This window comes from Artemia franciscana, chromosome 5, assembly GCF_032884065.1.
Source record: "Artemia franciscana chromosome 5, ASM3288406v1, whole genome shotgun sequence".
In the NCBI taxonomy this organism is placed as follows: Eukaryota; Metazoa; Arthropoda; class Branchiopoda; order Anostraca; family Artemiidae; genus Artemia; species Artemia franciscana.
In genome coordinates this window covers 50,447,838-50,468,027 of record NC_088867.1, presented here as the reverse complement: position 1 = coordinate 50,468,027, position 20,190 = coordinate 50,447,838, and the positions used below count along the sequence as shown (strand labels likewise).

Below are 20,190 nucleotides of genomic sequence, written 5' to 3'. Positions count from 1 at the left end.
CTGGTTTTTCTTTAAATGCTTTAAATCATTTGATAAAACAACAGATTTTGGCTAGAATTCAACAACTAATGCTCTGTAAATTTCTCTCGAAATCGACGAGTTTTTGCGCTTTGGTTGCACTAAATGTGTCCTTAGAAAATAACTAATGAAAGTTTTTAAGCCGAACTGGGCAGACACGACAACAAACAATAAATTGAGATAAAACTTCAAAAAAAAACCTTAAACGAGACTGCGGTCGGTAGAGAGAAAAGAGATGAAAGACTAAAATAACGCGGATATTTCGCCTGTATCTAAGCTAGGTATCCTCAGCAAAGGCGTCTTTAGCTGAGGACGCCTAGTTTAGATACGGGCGAAATATCCGCGTTATTTTAGTCTTTCATCTCTTTTCTCTCTACTGGCTGCAGTCTCGTTTGAGGTTTTTTTGTGGAGTTTTATCTCTCTTTGTTGTTTGTAGAAAATGAATGTTTGCCTCCAACAGCTGTCAATTGTTCATCTAATCTCTGATCTATTTTTTGAGCAAGTTTTTCCATGATAGACTGAATTTCTTGTTCCATCGCAGTAACACTTTCTATTATACCAAAAGCGGTATTTTCCTGTAAACAAAACTAAATTATAGGATTTTCTTCGATTTGCAATGAATAATGAAATCTAATATCTCTTTGTTTTGTTTTTTAGGAGAAAAGAAAAGAAATGTGGATTCAAAAGGGGCAGTATGGAAATTTCTCAAGGTCTGGAGGCTCAGAACTACGCGAGGTACATAGTTTTTTTTATAAGTTAAAATCCTTAACTGTCCCAAAACTTTTTTTCCCAGCAGTTTTATCTTTGAAAGAAAAAATGTTGCTTCAATTGTCAAAATGTCACAGACTCTTTTTAATATGAAGAAACTGCAACCATTCAACCGTAGTTACGGGCCTTTTTTTGCACTTCGGCTTAGTTTCGTTTGAACGCCTTTGTAACACAGATAATACTTTTCCTTCCCTTGTTAAATCTATCACTTTATAAACACGCCAAATTGGTCATTTAAACTCCCCGTCTGGAGAAAAAAAATTTTTGACTGATTTAAGTTAAATGGTTTTTTTTTGTGATTTGAAGTGTATTTACTTGAATTTCTCCCTGAAAGTTCTGTTCCGTTTTATATTTTCTATTGGGTAGATCCGAGCTCTATCGCAAGTGTTTTAACTCTCAAGGTGTGAATATCCGTCCGGTGCTCAATTTGCTCATTATTGTAAATGTATGGACAGCTTTGTAAGAGCGCTTTGTTTTAAGGGTATCATTTATTTTTCATGTTAGGAATTTTTCCGGCTTTAGATTGATTCGGAGACATTATGGTGTCTTCTCAGACAAACTCAGTATTTTCCCACAGTTTCTTTGGTTTTGAATATGTATTGAAATCAAAAATGCTTGTCTCTTTGACAGTCTTGTTAATAATGAATACCCAAGTAACTTGTTGTTATAATTATAAATGATGTTTTTATTAACCATGCCCTTTAACAAGGGTATAACATACCCTAACAAGGATTTTTATTGTTGGGTTATTAAGGGAAAAAACCTAATCAATGATAGAAATAAAAAGAAAATACTTAACATCAAGTATGGGCTTATTGGCAAAGGTTCCTGCTATGTTCTGATAGAAGATGGTGATTTGGTCGTCTTAAAATTGACATGAGTAAATTGACATTACTAACATATTTATAAAGCGTAAATTAAGTTTGGCTATTGACAAAGTTAAGCTATGTTTTGACAGAAGAAGATAAATTCGGTTAAATTAAAATTGACAAAAGCTAATTGACGAAATTAACATAATTGCTTATTGTGAAAGTGCAAGTTAAGTTAGGCTATTGAGAAAAGTAAAGCTATGTTCTAGCAGAAGAATTTAAGTTTGTTTAAATTAAAAGTGACAAAAGTTGATTGACGGTATTAACATGCTGGCATATTGAGAAAGCTTAAGTTAGCTTAATGGCGAAACTAGCCAAGTTCTGACAAATAATGGTAAATTTCATTAAACTAAAACAACCAACCGTCTTCGCACTATGAACTCTGGCCAATATTTCTGATGGAATGTAAAGTCCTTCATAAAGATTAGAAAAACATAATGCTTCGACTACCTATCCAAAAAACTACAATATACATTTTTTTTTCAGTCTCAAAACGGGAGCTTTTATTTATTTCAAAAACAATTTTGTTGGCTGAGTAAATCAAATTTTAACTGGTCTGTCGACGTCAAACCCAAGCAAACGAACCTTTCCAAGATCATTATCCGGACAAACTTCTATCATCTAACATAATATCAATGTTAGTATTAATTTAGTATAATGTTCGTCCTATTAGCCATTTTCTCAAAGTAGTCACTAGGGTGGGAGTGCTGGAGTGAAATCTACTCTTGTCTGTGTACTCACATAAGGTTCTTGAGGTATGCTAACATACTGAGAATTCTGTAATTTCCCATGAATATATATATATATATATATATATATATATATATATATATATATATATATATATATATATATATATATATATATATATATATATATATATATATATATATATATATATATATATATATATATCTTGCAATTTTCAGATATTCAGAATTACTTTTATTGACTCGTCACCTAGAAATGATCAAAAAGAGAAAAGCATCTTTTGCAATTAGTATGGAAGAGAATAAGTTTGTCTTTTTTTAAATGTGAATAAAAAGTTCAGAGTACTCTGTACTCGGTCAATTTTCTTTTTCTAAACTTATTATCACTTTAACTCATAAGAAAAACAAGTTGCTTTATTTTTTAGAGCCTTTTTTGCAAGTTAAGGTTACTTCAGTCATATTTAAGTTAATATGAACACAATTATATATTTTAATATTTTACTTCTTAATTAAGGTAGCTTTTTATAAGGTCTTTATGATTTTGTTTTGAAAATAGTTTGGATCGAATACAAAAGAAAGTTTGGAATCTTCTTGTCCCAGCCTGCTGTCAAAGCCTTAATAAGTTGTGAAAAGAAATTTGCTAGTATGCCGTTTTTGATTATGGGTATGCTGCACCCACCTTTAACTCATGCTCATGAAAAAAAAAGGCAGAGTGTTATAATACTAGTTGGTTAGTCTAAGCTTAGATGTTTTCTATAGTCTATTTTTGTTCAAGCATTTTGCACCTTCGTATCTGCATAAAAACTCCCTCATTTCGAAAGACATCTCTAATGACTGTCAACGCATGTCAGTCATGAATGGACACGTGTAAGGTTTCCGCCTTGAATAGCAGACTGTCTTTAAAATGTTGGAATAAAGTCGTTATTCGAATGGCAATCAATGCATACATTATACGTCTTAACCTCTACTATAGGACTATCCTGGTTAAATTCGATAAATCTAACGTAAACTTCTACAGGTATCAGTTTTCTATAATATAAAGTAATAAATCTCATCCAGCAATGTAAACTTGAAATAAATATATTTTTAATTATTTGAATAACTCATAATTTATCCCTTATCGTCAAAAACAATTTGCTAATTCCAATTTTTTTTTGTATATTTTGACGGTAACACGGGACCCTTTCAAATACTGGGTTGGATTGAGCCCACTCACCCTTTGTCTGGTCCCGCGAGTCATTAAAATCCATAAAACCAAAAACGAAGCGAGTATTGACTGCTGATTTTGATTATGTTGTACCGATTACATTTATTTGGGTGTTTTTGTGTTTGAGCATATACAGAACATTATTGACAAATAGTCTTTTAAACTAATCGTGTATTATTCTGGGGCTTTTTTTTTGCTGATAGTTCTTATATTTAAGGAATGTAATCTTGAATGTTCAAAATTAAGAGTAAATCAACTGATTTATAATAACTTAAAACATAAGACTTAAAACAAAGTAGATTTCGTTGTTTTGGCTCTTGAAAGGGTCATGGAATATTTCAAATGCATTGTTAATGCCCTTTTTTGTTGTTGTTTTTTTCCATATTTCAATTTCTGTTTTCAATGCTTATTTAGAGATTGAAAAAGGAGCACTTCCCCATGGTTCCAAAAATATTGGCATCTTGTATTATAACGTGACTGTGATTTCAGTTGAGTTTGCTATTTATAGTAGAAAGCTGTTATCTTGCGTCTTTCATAACCGGAATCGCGTAAGAGCTCTCAATCAATATGGCGATAGAACTAATATGGTTTAGAGACCCCTCTAAGACACACACATCCCCTTGCTCCACCCGCCATCGACTGTTTTTCATAAAGTTGGGCAATATCGCACCTTAGTGAACCAGAATCGTGTGAAGATTTTCAATTGTTGTGATTAAAGAACCAAAACGGGCTATCGATCCCTCTAACAAAGCCCCTTCTCCTGACTTATAACTTTTTAGTAGAAAGTTAGGCGCGCTACATCTTTCTTGAACGGAAAATATGCAAGGATTTCCAGTTCGTATTATTGAAGGACTTTCATGACCGGAATCGACACCACCGCATTCCCACCACCTAGTTCTTAGCAGTAAGGTCGGCATGTTTTCTTTCGGAGTAAAAGATTTGAACTTATGGGACGATTACCTTGGGACAAAGGGATATCAGAATGATTACTTTCGGGACCATTTACTTTTTCTTCGACCTTTGGACAAATATACTAAAATCTACTAGAAGCTCGTGGGGCAAGTGTCTTGAGTCAAAGAAAACTTCCAAGCTTTACTATCTTCCGCACCAAAATGCCTGGACTCTCTTGACAGGTAATTATGACCGGCGAACTTCGTAAAAGAAATATCAGACCGTTGGCTTTTTCAGGGTCAACAACTAGGCTTTAAAATTTCATAGTTCTGGGAATGTCTCTCTATTACGGGAGGTGACTTCCCCGTCATTAATCATAAAGCCCGTTGATCCTACGGGACAGGAGCTAGATACTATCAATGAGTGCCTGTTTTTTGTTTGTAGCATGTTTGCCGTTAAGGCAAGAAGAATATGTTTAGGGAGGGGGCAAGGGGATGACGGTCCTTATTTTTACTCTATGTTTGGAGATATGGATGAAACGGTCGGCTGTATGATAAGTGCGTATGAAGAATTGAGTGAGCTGCAGAAGGAAGTCTATCCAGATTGTACGTTTGGGGAAGATGGTTGGCAGGTATAGTGAGAGGCGAGTGTTTTGTGAGTGCAGAAAGATGTGGACAACTTCTCAAAGTAGCATTGGAGCATAGAAAGAGATTTTTTAAAAGGAGTAATGCTTTCCCTTATGTAGTATTTATGTTTATTTTGTGTCTATGCTATTTTTGTTTGTGTCAATTACAGTTGATTTTTTTTTTTCATTTTGTATTGCAATGACCTTATGGATTTTAGAACATTAAAGTTATTATTATTATTATTATGCATTCGAGCCTAGGAGAAATTTGTTCCCAACTCTATTACAGTAAGTGACAAGATAATCAAAATAATGGTGCATATAGGCAAGGGGTTACGTAAACGTGCCAATTGGTCAACTTTCTTTTCGTTTCTGACACTTTTAAGGGAAAGAAATTTGTCTTCAGAAAGTAGTTATGCAACGGTTATAAATAATAATATTATGCAATTAAGCAGTTTCTTTATTATTCATGAAGTGTTTCCTTGGCAACATCGGTAGTAGACACAATTCAAAACTGTTTTGATCATTAAACAAATAGCAGGTTTAATGTTTTGACACAAATTAATGTAGTCTTAGCTTGTAAATGCTGCGTTTATAGAAACATTGATTGGTTAGGTGTTATGTTTTGGGGTAAGGTGACATTCTATTAGCTTACAAATTTGACGTATTTTAATAGCTGCGAATGATTGGGTGCTGGGAAATAGAGAATTTTTTAGAGAAAGAGAATTTTAAGCCAAAATAGGATATTTTGATACAATGTTTCGGCAACTTTTCGTCATATTTGGCACCAAGAAGAATTCTTCCTGGGACACAGCATTTTAAAAAATAATGAAGGCTTCAGCAACACTTTAACTACTGAAGCAAACTGAATGTTGCAGTGGTATTTCATGTTGGCAAGTCAATTTAAATCTCAAAGTTTTACGTGAATTTTATCGCGTAGAAATTGTAGTTTTGCTCCTTTGAAGTTAATAAAAGCAAAATGGAAATTGTCTAATGTAATTCATTTCTATGATGCAAAATGTGTCATGTCTTTTTTTATGTTTTCAACCTCAGTCTGTCTTTAGATCTAAACCATAATTGTTTTAACAAAAATTCCTGCCTAAGTTTAAATGTTTCTTTCATTTAGAAAGCAAATCAAAGGTACGAAGCAGTGCAACAGAGGACAACTGTATCATCAACAGAAGCGGCTAAAAGCCTTTCAAGTCCAATGAAATTTGTTAAAAGTCAGGAAATGTCAAGTAAAGCAGTGACAACTGAAGAAATGACGAAACTTTTACGCGATACTCTGAAAATTGGTGTCGAAAATCAACCTGTCGCAGTTCAAGAGCCAAAATCGATCACTTTTGAAGCCTTAGCTGCTGGAACCATGAATCCTTCACATTCCACCAATCAAAGTCCGGCAAAAATAAAAGCGCCCCGAAGTGACCCTGAGAGCACTTGCTTAAAGCTAATTGACCTGTGTGGTCGAAAAGGTATTTTTTTTTAGGTACTCTTGTCTTAGAACATTGATTCCGGTGTAGTTGATGAAATAGTCAAACTTCAGTGTGAAGAACGAGAAGTTGAGAGTGACGTTACTTGTATAAAATGTAAATGAAGTACTAGCGTTGCTCATTGCTTTCATTTCTGCAAACTTGTTTGTTTTTTTTTCTATCTGTTCATCTTCGATGTCATATTCAGGTTTATCTTTTATCTGAGTTTGCTTTATATACTAAAACAGGATTATTGTTAGTATCAGAGAGGCTGACACACCCCTAAACCTCCTCCCCGCTCTTTGCGCGGAAGATCCAGTTTTTATCATGATGTTTCTTCCTTGTTTTTTTTTCGTTTTTGTTAAAGGCTATCGTTTCCGCAATAAAAGGATGGAGTTAGTCCTTTCTGTTTATACTGTTCGGAAGAATCTATATGGCATAAAAGGCTTTTATCTTCAATAAAATTTTATGACTTAATTTAGTGCGCAAGTGTTTGGGTGGAATTAAGTACCAGTATAACTGAAACAAATAAAGTACAACATACACATATACAAAATAAGCAAACGCATACTCCCTCCTCCATCTACGAAAATGTTTAATTAAAATTTGAAAGTTTTTTAGGGGCTTTAGGTACCCTCTTTCGAAAAATAATCTACTGACTTCATTGACGCACAGTTGTTGGCACCGTTAGTTTTATAACCGTTAGTTTTGGTGTATAAACGGTCTACAGTAATCGTCTATTTTGTATATTCAGAGTATGTGTTTAGGGACGAACGTAACTGGGAGGCTGTATTTTAACAGCTCTAAAACCGGTTGATGTCACAGAGCTTCGGGCTCGTCGCATTTTCATCCCAATTTAGAGAAATGTCTTGTGATGCAAAATGGCTGAAAATGGCTATCTTGCAGTGCTATATTTTTTTGTTGCGTAAAGAAGTGCTAAGGGTTTAGATTTGTCTTTGGTTGAACCCTCTACCAATATTCTACGGTCACTGGCTGGATACGACTACCCTTGGGGAAATAAAATAATAAAAAAATCCGTATCGTGATCGTCATTTTGAGGAAGAATACAGAAAATTGTGTTGATGGCATATTGAACTCAATGGTGTGATTTCCATCGAGATTGTTACCTTTTTTTTAGGGGTGCGGGTGTTTTCTCCTCTTTCTAAAATTACGCAGATATTATTAGGCTAATAATTACTGATAGGTAACTAAATAAATTTTGCGGGTTTAAAATCAATGTTAAAAGCATATTCTTTCAATGCTTCTGATGTCTGTTTCATAAAGTTTCTGCTAATAATGACAGTTTTTGCTTTTTACTTCCATCTCATAAACTTGAACGTTTCTTAATACACTGCTTTATTTGCTTAAAAACTTTGTACTCTTGTCTAAACTGTCATAGATTTCAGCGTCCTTAAAACTGTAATTAGCCAGTCCTAGTGACGTCCCAGGGGAAGAAAACTTTCTGTAGACGTTGGTCTAATCAATGGAACATTTGCTTTTGTAAAAAATGCTTAAGATGTGGTAGAAACTAAGACTTACGAGGTCCCCGCCGAATGAAAAGTAGTTTGGGGTGACCCTCTTTATCTCCTTTGATAAAGAAGGTATCTGTCCAACAGAATAATTTTTCGAAGAGTTTTAAACTATTAGATAATATCGTTTTCTAGGTAATCAATTATGGTTTATTCGTGTATTTAAAAATAAGGAACAATTACAAATAACTAGTTCATTTTTATAGTTATTAGATTCTTCATAGTTTGCCAGTGAAGTGTTTCAGCAAGTTTAATTTCTGGACAGGGTTCTATATTACGGAAAGCAAACAAAAAATAGCACGAATCACAATGAAAAAAAAATCCAAACCAGAAAAGCAAAAGCATGATTAGACGTAAGAAACGAACAAAAGCCAAACTAACAAGGATTTTGTTCGGACAAAAAATGCAAAGTGCCCATGTTTCGTAAAGCCAGGGTGGCTTTTATTAAGCTTGAAGTACCCCGGTGTCATCCTGGGCGAAAAAGTATCCAAAAATCACTAGGAAGTGTCCCTTTGGCGACCCCACTGAACCCCAAAATTGCTGAAAGTTCATCGATAATTGATGATAAAAAACGTCACTAAGGTTGTGCCGGTGATATATCCCGCGAATAACGTACATTAACATACTTGATATTTACTCTTTTTCAGGATTCGGGCTTCCGGTCTATTGCTATTCTCGTAATAAAAGCGGCCAAGTCCAAGCATCTGTCACAATTGGTGGAAAAAGATTCTTTGGAGTATTTGCTGAAAATGAACCGTTTGTACGTTTTGTCATTACTTAATTGTGGTTATAAGAAACTGAAATTTTTATTTATTATTTGTATTATTTTTATTATTTATTCGTATTTGTTATACAAAAGGTTACAAAGGGATTTTCTTCCTTTTTTTAAAAAAAAAAGAACTTAAAAAGTGCATAAAAATTTTGTTTATATTTATTTTTGTTACGTTTTTGCGAATCAGACAAATTTATCGGAGGGGGGGGGTCAAATTTCCTAACCGCTCTCTTGATATGGCCTTGATTTTGAAAGTGTATTGTTGTTAGCAAGTATGTTGCATTTCTCTTAAAATATGAAATGTGAATTTTTGTAAGTATTATTGTCTACAAAATTATACATTTGTATTATTAGCTTGTATTTATTAAATGTTGACAATGTGGTAACTTATTATTTCGCGAGAGAAGGAGAGTAGCCTATATGTTCCTTCGTTTTTAAAGTAAAGGGGTGTTTTGCTATAAAAACTGCCGTCTCAAGACGAATTCCATCAAGTAAAAAAAAAGCTGGCTTCACCTAGAATCGCTGGTAATGCTAACAAAAGACAAAATAGAAAATGTACCCGGAAAATCAGCTTTAAGGCTAACTAACCCGATAACCTGAAATGGTTTGTGCCTTTTTACTTAACCTGACGAACCTAGCCATTACTCAACTAAACTTATTACCTAACCATTGCTTAACCTGATGAACTTAGTGACAATTTTCGAATGAACTTTAGCTCAGCTCAGTAAACTATCTTTTATTATTTTTGACAGTGCTCCATAATCAATCGGAATTCCGCCCTGTCCACAACAAATTTCTAGGTTTGACTGTCATATAGATTATCGATACGTCATACTATTCTCCTCCTTGGTCAGTCTTGGTAGTCTCTGGTGGTCAAAAAGGACAACCCCGGAGAATTCAAAAGATCATCAAGCATCTGAAATAATTTGTGACAACTTTGACCCTAGGCAGGAACCTCGTTGAAACTGGCAATCGGAGTGCGACTTTGGTGGATGAAATGAAGTGAGAGCACTTCGAGACTTACGACCGTCTACTAGCCGATTTTGACAGAGGGCTCACAGACAACTTGCCAGTGCTGAGCACCCTCGAAGCCTTGGATCTAAGCTCGACCAAGTGTATAGACACAGAGTTGCTCAAGCGTTTCTCTGCTCTCTACGACGAGTTGGATATCGACCTCATTCTTCTCGAATGTCAAGTTTGTATTGCCAAGCGTTTCTTGCTCAATGAAGGGGAAAAGCCTGAAAACTTCCTGGACGCTGTTGACCATCTTGAGTCATTACCAGTGGCTTACTCAGAAGCATTTAAAGTACTTCGTATTGCTGCTGCACTTCCTGTGACAATAGCAGGCAATGAGCGTTTATTTTCTGGCCTATAAATAGTGAAAGAATACTTGCAGTCTACAACAGGAGATGATCGTCTGTCATCTTCTTGTGATATTTGCAGAGAAGAATTTAATGAAAAATTTGCAACCAAATAAATCGTCATTCCTATTTTAGTTTTAGTTAATTTGTCACTTGAAGCAGGGACTTTCCCAGAAAGACTAAAAGTAGCTTGTGTATTACCCCTAAGTCAAGAAATTACCCAACTAATTACCGACCTATATCGATTCTTCCTTTTTTTCAAAATTTATGAGAAGATAGTTCATAAACGAACGAATGATTATCTTCAAGAGCAGTACATACTTTGCGAAACGAAGTTTGGTTTTCGGAAAGGACTTTCAACGGATCTTGCCATCCTAATGTTAGTTGATTGGGTAAATGATGCACCTGATAAAGGCCTAATTCCTGCAGCATTATTTTTATATTTTAAAAGCCATTCGATAATATTGATCATGATAAGTTGCTGTATATTCGTAAATCAATTGGGGTGACTAAAGTAGCTTTAAAATGGTTTGATTCGTATTTATGCAATGTGGCGCAAGTCCTTCATAATTCAAACGTAACATCCGAGAGCCATTTTATAGGGTATGGAGTCACGCAAGGGCCAATATTGGGAGCCCTGATTTTTCTTATTTATGTTGACCAAATAAAATATTATTTAAATGAAAGTAATATAATACTATTTGCAGATGTTACACTTTTATTGTTGCATCTGAAAGTCTACCCTTCTTTGTTTAAAAAAATGAATACCACTCTCAATGAATTTGTGTCATGGGCGGATTCGAATTAATACTTAATTACAGTAAGAAAAATTATATTGTACTTTCTAGAATAACATCAACAGATCTGAAATTAGGAGTAGGTAATAATACCAAAGAAAGAGTCAAAACTTGTAGATATCTGTGTTTTATAGTTGATGAGAATTCTTCATGGAAAGAACATGCAAAGTTAGCTAGTAACAAAGTTTCAAGCTCCCTTGGAGTCATCCGCCACCTTAAATTCCGTTTTCCTAAGAAAATACTAAAAATGATCTATCATTCTATTTTTCATCCTCATTTGTCTTATAGGTGTTTCATATGGGCAAGTAATTTTATTCCTTGTTATAAAAGAGTTCAAATCATCCAAAATAAAGCAATTCAAATTGTATCTCCGATTCAACATACAGATAATATCAACCTTCAATTCAAAAGTGCTAGGATATTTGATGTGTCGAAGAGTCGAGATTTCCAGATCACAACTTTTTGCTTTAACTATATCAATAACCTCCTTCCGTCAGCATTCCAAAATGTGTTCACAATAAATCAAGATCGGCATTCTTATATAATTATTGGTGTGATAATGTATTATCTATTCTAGAAACCCAAAGGTTAACCCGTTGTACCTATGTACTGTTAATCTTTGGTTTTCTATTGTTTGCACAAGGATTGCAGTTATTAAAATCAAATAATAGATAAGGTTTTCAGAAAAAGCAATTAAAGTGTTTCTAGAATTGCTTATTGATAAGAGATTTTTGCTTTTAAGTTTTTTTTTAATACTGATTGCCTTTCAGATTTCTGTGAAAGTATTGATGACTCATCTCAGGTGGTCAGTGTTACAAGATATTCAGTGTCCAAATGCAAAATTTGAGAAGCAATTAACATTACAGCATAAATTAAAATGAAGCGAAATATTAGTAATTCCGGCTCTATCAGAGCTTGTGATTACCTTTCTGAGAAACAAAATTATTTACTTATCAAGCGAAGATGGAGTTGAAAATTGGAATCAAATGGAAAAATCAATCATTCACAAACTTTTTATCATCAAAGTTCAATCTTTATACCCTGAAACCCATCTCTGTTCCTACCCTGAAACCCATTCATATTGTAATACCCGAAACCCATCCTGTTCCTTAAACAGGTTGTCTATTTGTTGATTGCATATAAAACTTCCAAAGAGGTCATAATACCTGTCTATTTCTTGAAATAATAATGTTGACAAAATAGGAAAGAGATATCTGTATTCTCAAACTAAAAACATTGCACGACAGCACCAGGGTTGCCACATTAATGCATTGGTTTTAATGCGTTGCCTGACATTTGCGATAAAAAAGTAAGTTAAATAAAAATCGTTTAATTGCCCCAAGTGGATAAAAAAGGTTGGATGACCATTTATAAACTTCTGGAATATACCTGAACTCATGAGTGTCGCTCTGTTACATACTTTCTGATCAAAAAGTGTCAGAAAAGAATATGCTTTTGTTTACAAGTATCATTTGGAAAATAAAAGTGTCTTCGTAGCAACCATGCATGTCTTTAATGTATGCTTATTCTTCCCTCAATTCTACCTAAAGTTTAAATACCTGTTGCTTTAAGAAATATTTTTGAATTCTTCAACCATACCTTTTTGGTTTGAACTTGGTGTGGAAACCTGTTTCACCCAGAAGGTGAACCAGTGTGTAAAGTTTTAGTCACTTAGTTGCCTTTAACTCTCAATTTTCAATTTAGACATAAAAAATAAATAAAAATAAACTCTTATTTCTTTGCGGCTAAACCTTGCCACAACGACTGAAAATCCTGTGAAATTGCTAGTAATTTTCTTACTGGCTGAGAAGCCCCAAAACGAAATTGTAAAACTTTCTTGCCAAAACTAATTGGCGCCAAAACTAATTGGCGAGAAAGAAATGCAATACTTCGAAGCAACGCTAGTGGGACAATGTAAAGCAACTATTATAGCGCATCAAAACTAGAAATGCAAATGAAACAATCAGTATATACTAGAAAAAAATAACTATATCAAGTCAGAAGAGAAAAGACAACTAGAAATATTAATAAAACATTATTGAATAACATTGAGTTGGAGGCAACAGGGCGGCTCAGCTTTCCTAATTGCCCTTTTCAGGACTTGGAAATTGAAAGAGAAGGCAGGGTATGTATCAGATTGTGCATATGCTAAGATTGTATGCTTCAATTCTTTACTGTTTGTTCCGACTCCATTTTTGTTCAAGTGTAGATCAGGATCGTACTATATTTTGATTTCAATGATAGTTTCTTAATTTATGTAGTGTAGTTTAGATTTTAATCGATAATTATGATTAATTCTGTGCAGGAGCAATCGTTGATAAGTGTTATTATTGATTTTTAATTTGGTATACTAATACTCCTTTTATTTTGTAGCATTAAAAAAAAAGGAATACTCTGATGTTTTTGGAGCAGTGTTGTATCGAGGATTTTTTGGGGGGAGGGGGGTACGGAAAAAATTTCGGGGGGGGACAAAATACCTGAAAAACGCATCAAAAATTTGTTTATATTCATTTTTGTTACTTTTTTTATGAGCCAGACTAACGTTTTTTTTTGGGGGGGTGGGGGGTCAAACACCCTAGCCCCCCTATATACGGCCTTACTTTGTAGTTATCTATTAGTCATTCTTGTATGTCTGTTTCTGATTAATGTTTTTTCTTCATAAAATAATATATTATAGGCTGCCGGAAGTGCTGCAGAGATTGCACTCGAAAAAGTCTTCCCTGCATCTCACACTCATTTAAACATGCCTCATATGCAAATCGCTAATGTTCCCAGACACGGCTGGGGAGCCATGCCATACCGACAACCAGTACCTTTCTACCGTCCTTATGGGCCGTTCCGTCCTTCTCATGGTAAGTACTTGTCGATGAATTTCATTTGACAATTTTAATTCATAGGGGGTAACTGTCCTACTGCTCAAAATCTTATTCGGATAAAACACAATTAAAGATGAATGCTTCATAGTTCCATTTAAAATTTTAGGCCTTATTTAATAAAATCGTAGGCCGTTAATAATAGTGAAAACAAATAAGCGGGACAGGACGATTTCATTTGTAGGACTCTCAGGAAAATTACTGACGCGTCGATTAGCATAAGACTGAATTTTCTTTTGCTAAGCCACAAAGGTCGCACAGAGTAAAATTTAAAAAGAAGAGAAAATTTACGCTAAATGTTTGAAGACCTCCAAATTTTGGGTTTCTTACGGATTAGGGTTGGTTTCGCAAAAGCTCGCCAGAATTCACCTTCTATAGGTGATGCTAATCAAATCAATGCTTATAGGATGCTTGTCAGACCAGAACGGGTATGTCCTCGACGTTTGTAGCACAATAATGAAACAGATTATAATTGTTGGTGACACGAAATACCATGGAGAAGTATCAGATTATTTACGTTTTGGGGCCTTGGAAAATGGAGGATATGTGAAAACAACTTGCGCCCTTCTCTTGTCGATTGGCCCCTTCTTTACTTAGAACTTTTACAGTTACAGCGCATATCCGCATCCCCTCACCTATACTTTTAGGTATGCATTCTGAAAAACACCTTTTTCTTGGGGAGGGGGACTATTTGATTGAAAAAATGCCATTTTTTGGTAGTTTCACTTGGAAAAGTTTTCTCCCTTCTACATTTTTGTGAATTGACACCACCCATTATTTGCGTTCTATTCTTCTTCAGCAAGTTCAGTTTTATCATTATTCTTCCGTTCTTCTGTCTCCTTTTTAGAACTTACGAAATTTTTCATCGAGTTTGTTTTTATTTCAAACGGGTCCAGTGGCCTTTATAAATGGCAAAATTGAAAAAAGCGAGATTTAGACCTCCAGTGGAGCGGCTGGGGGGCTCTTTTGACTAATTTTTTGTATGGGTATGTACCCAATCCTCCGTCTACTCTCTGCTATAAAATGTTAGGTTTGTCTTTCCCATTTCGCTTTAGCCTCCACTCATTGTCGTATTTGGAATGTTGGGAGTTGATTTCCGATGCGTGGCTAAAAATGGAATGCTAGATTAGTCATTTATGTTTTAATTGTGATAGTGTAAAATATCAATTTTTATTTTATAGAATAACAATATGCCAGTGAGTAGTAATAAAAAAAATAGAGTTGCTCTGTTTTCTCACGCAAAAAAAAACTGGATAAAAGGAAAATTAAAATAATAGTAAAATAAAAGGTAAATAAATTAACTTGGAAAAAGTCCCCAATGCTTAACTAGGCTTAATAAGATGCTTCACGTTTGTAATTTTATTGAAGTTATTAAATAAAATCGTTTTTCATTTATCCCCCATCCCTCAAAAAAAAATAATTATGTGCCTGATTTATTTTCATAGTTCTTTGACACTGAAAACTATGTCAGTATGCCCCTCCATTTATTTTGCAAGACTCATTTCGGCCACTTTACATGTTACGTACAAAAATAAGTTGTTTTTCAAATGATAGTAAAGAGTGGCATTAAAACTGACAACAAATAGAAATCACCATTTTTCTTCTGAAACTTGCAAACAGTCTCCCTTTCAATATTTTACATATTAAATTGAAATTATAAAATCTCAACATTTAAATTTCCATATAAAATTTCAATATTTTACGAACATACAGTTCTCGGCTGTAGTTTCATCTTCTCAAACGAAGCATCTTTTGCTTGGCAAAACTTGCAGACACTATTACCTTCAAAGCCTAAGAATATCAAAGCGAAAACAACAGTAGATTTCGAACAACCCACAAATGCACAAGTGAATGTTAATGAGATGCCTACAATAAGAATGAACGTTTTCAAACCTTTTAAATGCAACTTATTCTGTCAACGGGAAAAAGATATCTACTTAGAGGTGTTTTTTCAAGATAATGCTGAGTCTAAACAGCCTTGGCATTGAAATACGTTGCTTATATTCCTGTAGAAACTGAGCCAGCCAACCCCTCCCCCCCGAAAGGATTTATCAATTTTTAGCAGGCCCTTTTTACAATCATTTAGTTACCTTCTTTTACCTTCTTCTTTTTATATTGTCTCTTTGTGTCTTCTTTTAGTTATTTTCTCTTTTCATTTTGCAGTCAGACATCCACCACCTCCAATTTTTATGGGGGCACCAAAGCATCCGCAGAACCTAGTTCCATCACAGGTAAATTTTCCTTAATTCTTTTTATTATATTTTTTTTTAACTAACGTTAAATTATAATTTTTACACAATACCGCTAAAGTTTTCGAATTCCTGAAGTCTTCCAATTCAATGTCATTTTCCTGTAGGGACACAGATTTGAATTTTAACGCAATTCATGTTCTTCTTTTAGGATCGATGAATCATATATGAAGTGAAAGGCATTATATTTTGTAAATTTCAAATTGGTTTTGACTAAAATATACAGGTCAAAGGAAGGAGGTGGAATGATGCAGACACCGAGCCGCGTCCCTTTTGGGCGAGGTTTTTCTATATAAAGCTCTAGAAATGTTCCTTTTGAAACTAAATAATTTTTAAAATTCAAATAATCATATCTGGAGTTTATAATTTGAGTCATTACATACCTTACGGGAATTTTGAATAAAGTAATTTTTCTTGTTGTTCAAGATCGGAGGTTGTTAATTTTCCAATGTAAAATATGTCGGCAATTGTGATTCTAATGGTGAAGTTTTCGTTTCGATTCGAAACTATTCGTGAGGTTTCAGGTTATTTTTTAAATTGCTATAGATTTATTTCCTCAGCTAACTTATATATTAAAATTAATGATTCTCGAATTCCGAATAAATCATTCTCAAATTAGGTTTAAGTGGTAATTCTTTCTTATTTGACAGTTTTTTTCTAAAACTAGTTTTTAAGTTTTTGGTTACTATGGGCTAGGGTTCGTTCTTTACTAGGTTGTAACTATAGCTGCAATCATGATTAATATGCTATTGCATGGGTTGCTAAATCCACGTTCTTCACGAAACTTTTTTACACGTTTTAACTGTTCTAACTATTGCACGTTTAAAAAAAGTCTAGGAACATAGCATAATCGAAAATACGTGGTAACCACACCAACGAACAGGCCAGGATTTACACATAGACCCACTAGGCCCTGGCTTAGGGGAAAAAAATGTCAGGGGCACAATAAATTATCACTGAGTAACTTCTTTTCTTAACAGAAACTGGACTGATGTGATTTTTCGCCCATGTCCCAGGTGTACTCTACTACTGAGCTGCCTACTGAGCTGCCACACTACTGCCACTACTGAGCTGCCACAGGAATTCCGTGGCCAGTTATAAATTATCAGGCGTCTCCCAAGAATGGCATCTGAGAGTTTGGTATCACCTCTCTCTTTCATTACTTTTGGCTCATCAGTTGCGTTCTTTTCATTGCTTCCACTATCCCCAATATTTTTGGGATTTCCCCAAAATTATCACAAAACGGAGTCTCAAAAACGCTTGGGCCTAGAAGCATCAAAGCTTCAATTCTTTTGAAAAATAGTTTGTTTCTCGGAAATACTACTGAAAAATGTGTTACTAAGTTTGACAACCCGTTGAAAGTTCTTAAATAATATATTAAAATTATAGTGACTACGGTTGTTATACTTAAACCTCCTCATCAAAGGTGAAGTAGTTCTGAAAATGCCATTCCGTTCAATTCTATTTCATTCACAAAGCTGTGCAATATATGATTAATCTTGTAATTGTTCCTAAGCATTACAACTAATAATTTCATATGATATATCTGATATTAACAGTTTGTCGTAATTTCTGAACATACCAATGAAACTTGAACGGTGAATACACAAATTCTTTGGAAGAATGGTTGCGACAACAGTCCAGACTTTTAGCGCTGATGACCTTCTTCGAGGCTTTTGCTGCAAGGAAAGTTCCATTAATTTTCGAATTTTTAACACTCGAACTATAGATAGGGACCTAGCACCTAGTCTTTTCAGGACAATTTCAGCGTGCTTTAAACAAAGTGTTGCCCTATTTAGTGTAGACTCTACAGCCCACTTTTTGAGCCAACATTTTCACAAGCTTCTAGGAATTGAATCAAAATGGAAACTATGAAAAACACAATGCTTACGGAGCAGGCCATTTTGGCTAATTGAAAAAAGTATTCCGATTCTTGTCATCAGCGTGCCTATGTAAAGGATAAATCAGATGACTTCCGAACGTGGCGGAAAAAAAAGATTATGTAACATAGTTTTATCGTTTGGAGGTATCTACTAGTCCACAAGTCCATTAAATATGATTTCAACAAGATGGTTGGGACGGATTGGGTATAGTGCCGAATTTGTGCCTTTTTGGGGTCCGAACCGAATTTTACCACTTTCGGGCGGGGGAGAGGGGCTGCATTTTTACAATGAAGACACCTACCAGAACTTGTCATCGGATTCTAAAAAAACTTTGTGGAAACTTAGTTTCAGGGGGAGGGGGAGGTTGTCCCTTCGTATTGTCATTTTAAATCTATCAAAAAAGGGGTTGGCGGATCTCACGCGAATTTTATTGAAAACGATATTAAGGGTCATAGTTTTGCCTTTGTGATTATTAACTCATACAATATCTTATGTTTTGAGAAGAGAGGCACTAAATTTCTGTTATATTGGCGTCTTTAAGAAGGCGTTGTCAAGCCACTGTCAAACCTAGTGGCAAGTAAATTGCAATATTCTAATTCCGCCTCAAAGGCCCAGTCAGGACCTGTCTCTGGAATCACAATAGGTTTTTAGTCGCTTGAGATAAAAATAACAAGAGGATTTCTAATTATTAATCGTAATATTTTTATTGTAGCACCGCGAAGTGTGCTATAAGAGCCACAAAAGGTTAATTGGTCGAATCAAAATTTTAGCATCGGGTCAATACATTGGTGCCGAATTGTTCAGAAGAACTTGACCAATTTTGAAATTTTAGTTGATTTGACCATAAAAATATTATACTGACATGGCTATATACACTCTTCAGGAAAACTCCCTAAAATAAGGAATACTACTACTACTAACAACTCACCGCAGTGTCAAGCCGCCTGAGGGCAACACAGCTGCGCGCACTAAAAAAAAGGCTAAAAGGTTTTTGGCACCAAACAATAATTTTTTTAGGCTAAATTAAACAAGTCGGTGAAAATTAAAAATTATAAACGTTATTTCCACTGAATAATTTTTCAGTTAAGCTCTCTCGAGTGTCACCTTTTTGTGTCGTACTTTGTGTGTTTTCTGGAGTCGGTGAAACCGGCCTCTGAGTAGTATATTTACTTCTTTCAAGTAAACCAGTACTTTTTTTTTCTTTTGTTACTTTATCTTGAAACTTTTAGGTTGAACGTCCGCGTCCACGTGCTCAGTCGTCGGTAGAAAGAGAAGCTGACACTGTTGTGTTGTTAAAACCTAGAACAGAAACTCTTCCTGCACCACGCCCTTCACGAAATAGTAATCAAGAACCTAAAAAACAACGAAAAGTAAATTTGGCTCCCCGATTCTCCAACGTTTAAATTTGAAATATGTTGTTTTACTTTTGTAGCTTTTTTTGTTGTGACTTTTTTCTTGTTTCCACTGTACTATGTATGTAAAGGGATTTAGTAAAGATATAATGACCTTTAGTTCTTTAACCATTTTTTACCTTAAACTCACAAGTCTTGATAAAAAGCATGCGATACGAGATTGCTGCATCACAATCGCGTAATTTTTACCCACTTACCCTGATTCTGAAGGCTACCATACTAAAGTGGCTCCTGGTCCAAACAGACCAGGGTTACCTAGCTCTCCATATTCATTATTTATTCAACAAGCTTAAAGGAAAAATCACTAATTTATCATTAGGATATTGATTCATAGAATTGATAGTAATAAGATAACTAGTGAAAATAATAAATCAAATATAACTGATATGGAACGATACATTTTACCGTCTGGATCCAGTCCTGTTATAATTGCTGAATAAAGTTACACTAGACTTCAACTCCGAAGCATTCCGTGGATAACATAGCTCTCGAACTACTTGGACCTTATCAGGATTGGGACGCAATCCATCTGAGGACACATTATGACCTAAAAGGTAAGTGGCAACACACAAAATTCACACTTCTTCGGCTTAAGCTTTAGAGTGTTTTCTCCGAACCTCATAAAAAATTCGCGAAGGATCTCAAACTGGGAATCGTAGTCGACGGTTGCAGTTCCACAATTATCTAGGAGGACAAAACGTGCTTTCGTAAGATATCTCGAAGGACAGATTCAATCATCCTTTCGCATGATGCGGGT

General features: G+C 34.7%; 1 protein-coding gene across 1 annotated transcript in view; it reads left to right on the top strand.

The window, feature by feature from the left end:
• The window catches only part of LOC136027554 (5'-3' exoribonuclease 1-like), a 153,157-nt gene extending 133,625 nt beyond the window's left edge, over window positions 1-19,532 (top strand). The window contains exons 19-24 of the mRNA XM_065704922.1: window positions 676-753; window positions 6,215-6,560; window positions 8,734-8,846; window positions 13,694-13,868; window positions 16,053-16,120; window positions 19,251-19,532. Of these exons, the coding sequence (XP_065560994.1) occupies window positions 676-753; window positions 6,215-6,560; window positions 8,734-8,846; window positions 13,694-13,868; window positions 16,053-16,120; window positions 19,251-19,424 (954 nt within the window). The 3' untranslated portion in view covers window positions 19,425-19,532. The remainder of the gene's footprint in view (window positions 1-675; window positions 754-6,214; window positions 6,561-8,733; window positions 8,847-13,693; window positions 13,869-16,052; window positions 16,121-19,250) is intronic.
• The last annotated feature ends 658 nt before the right edge of the window (window positions 19,533-20,190 follow it).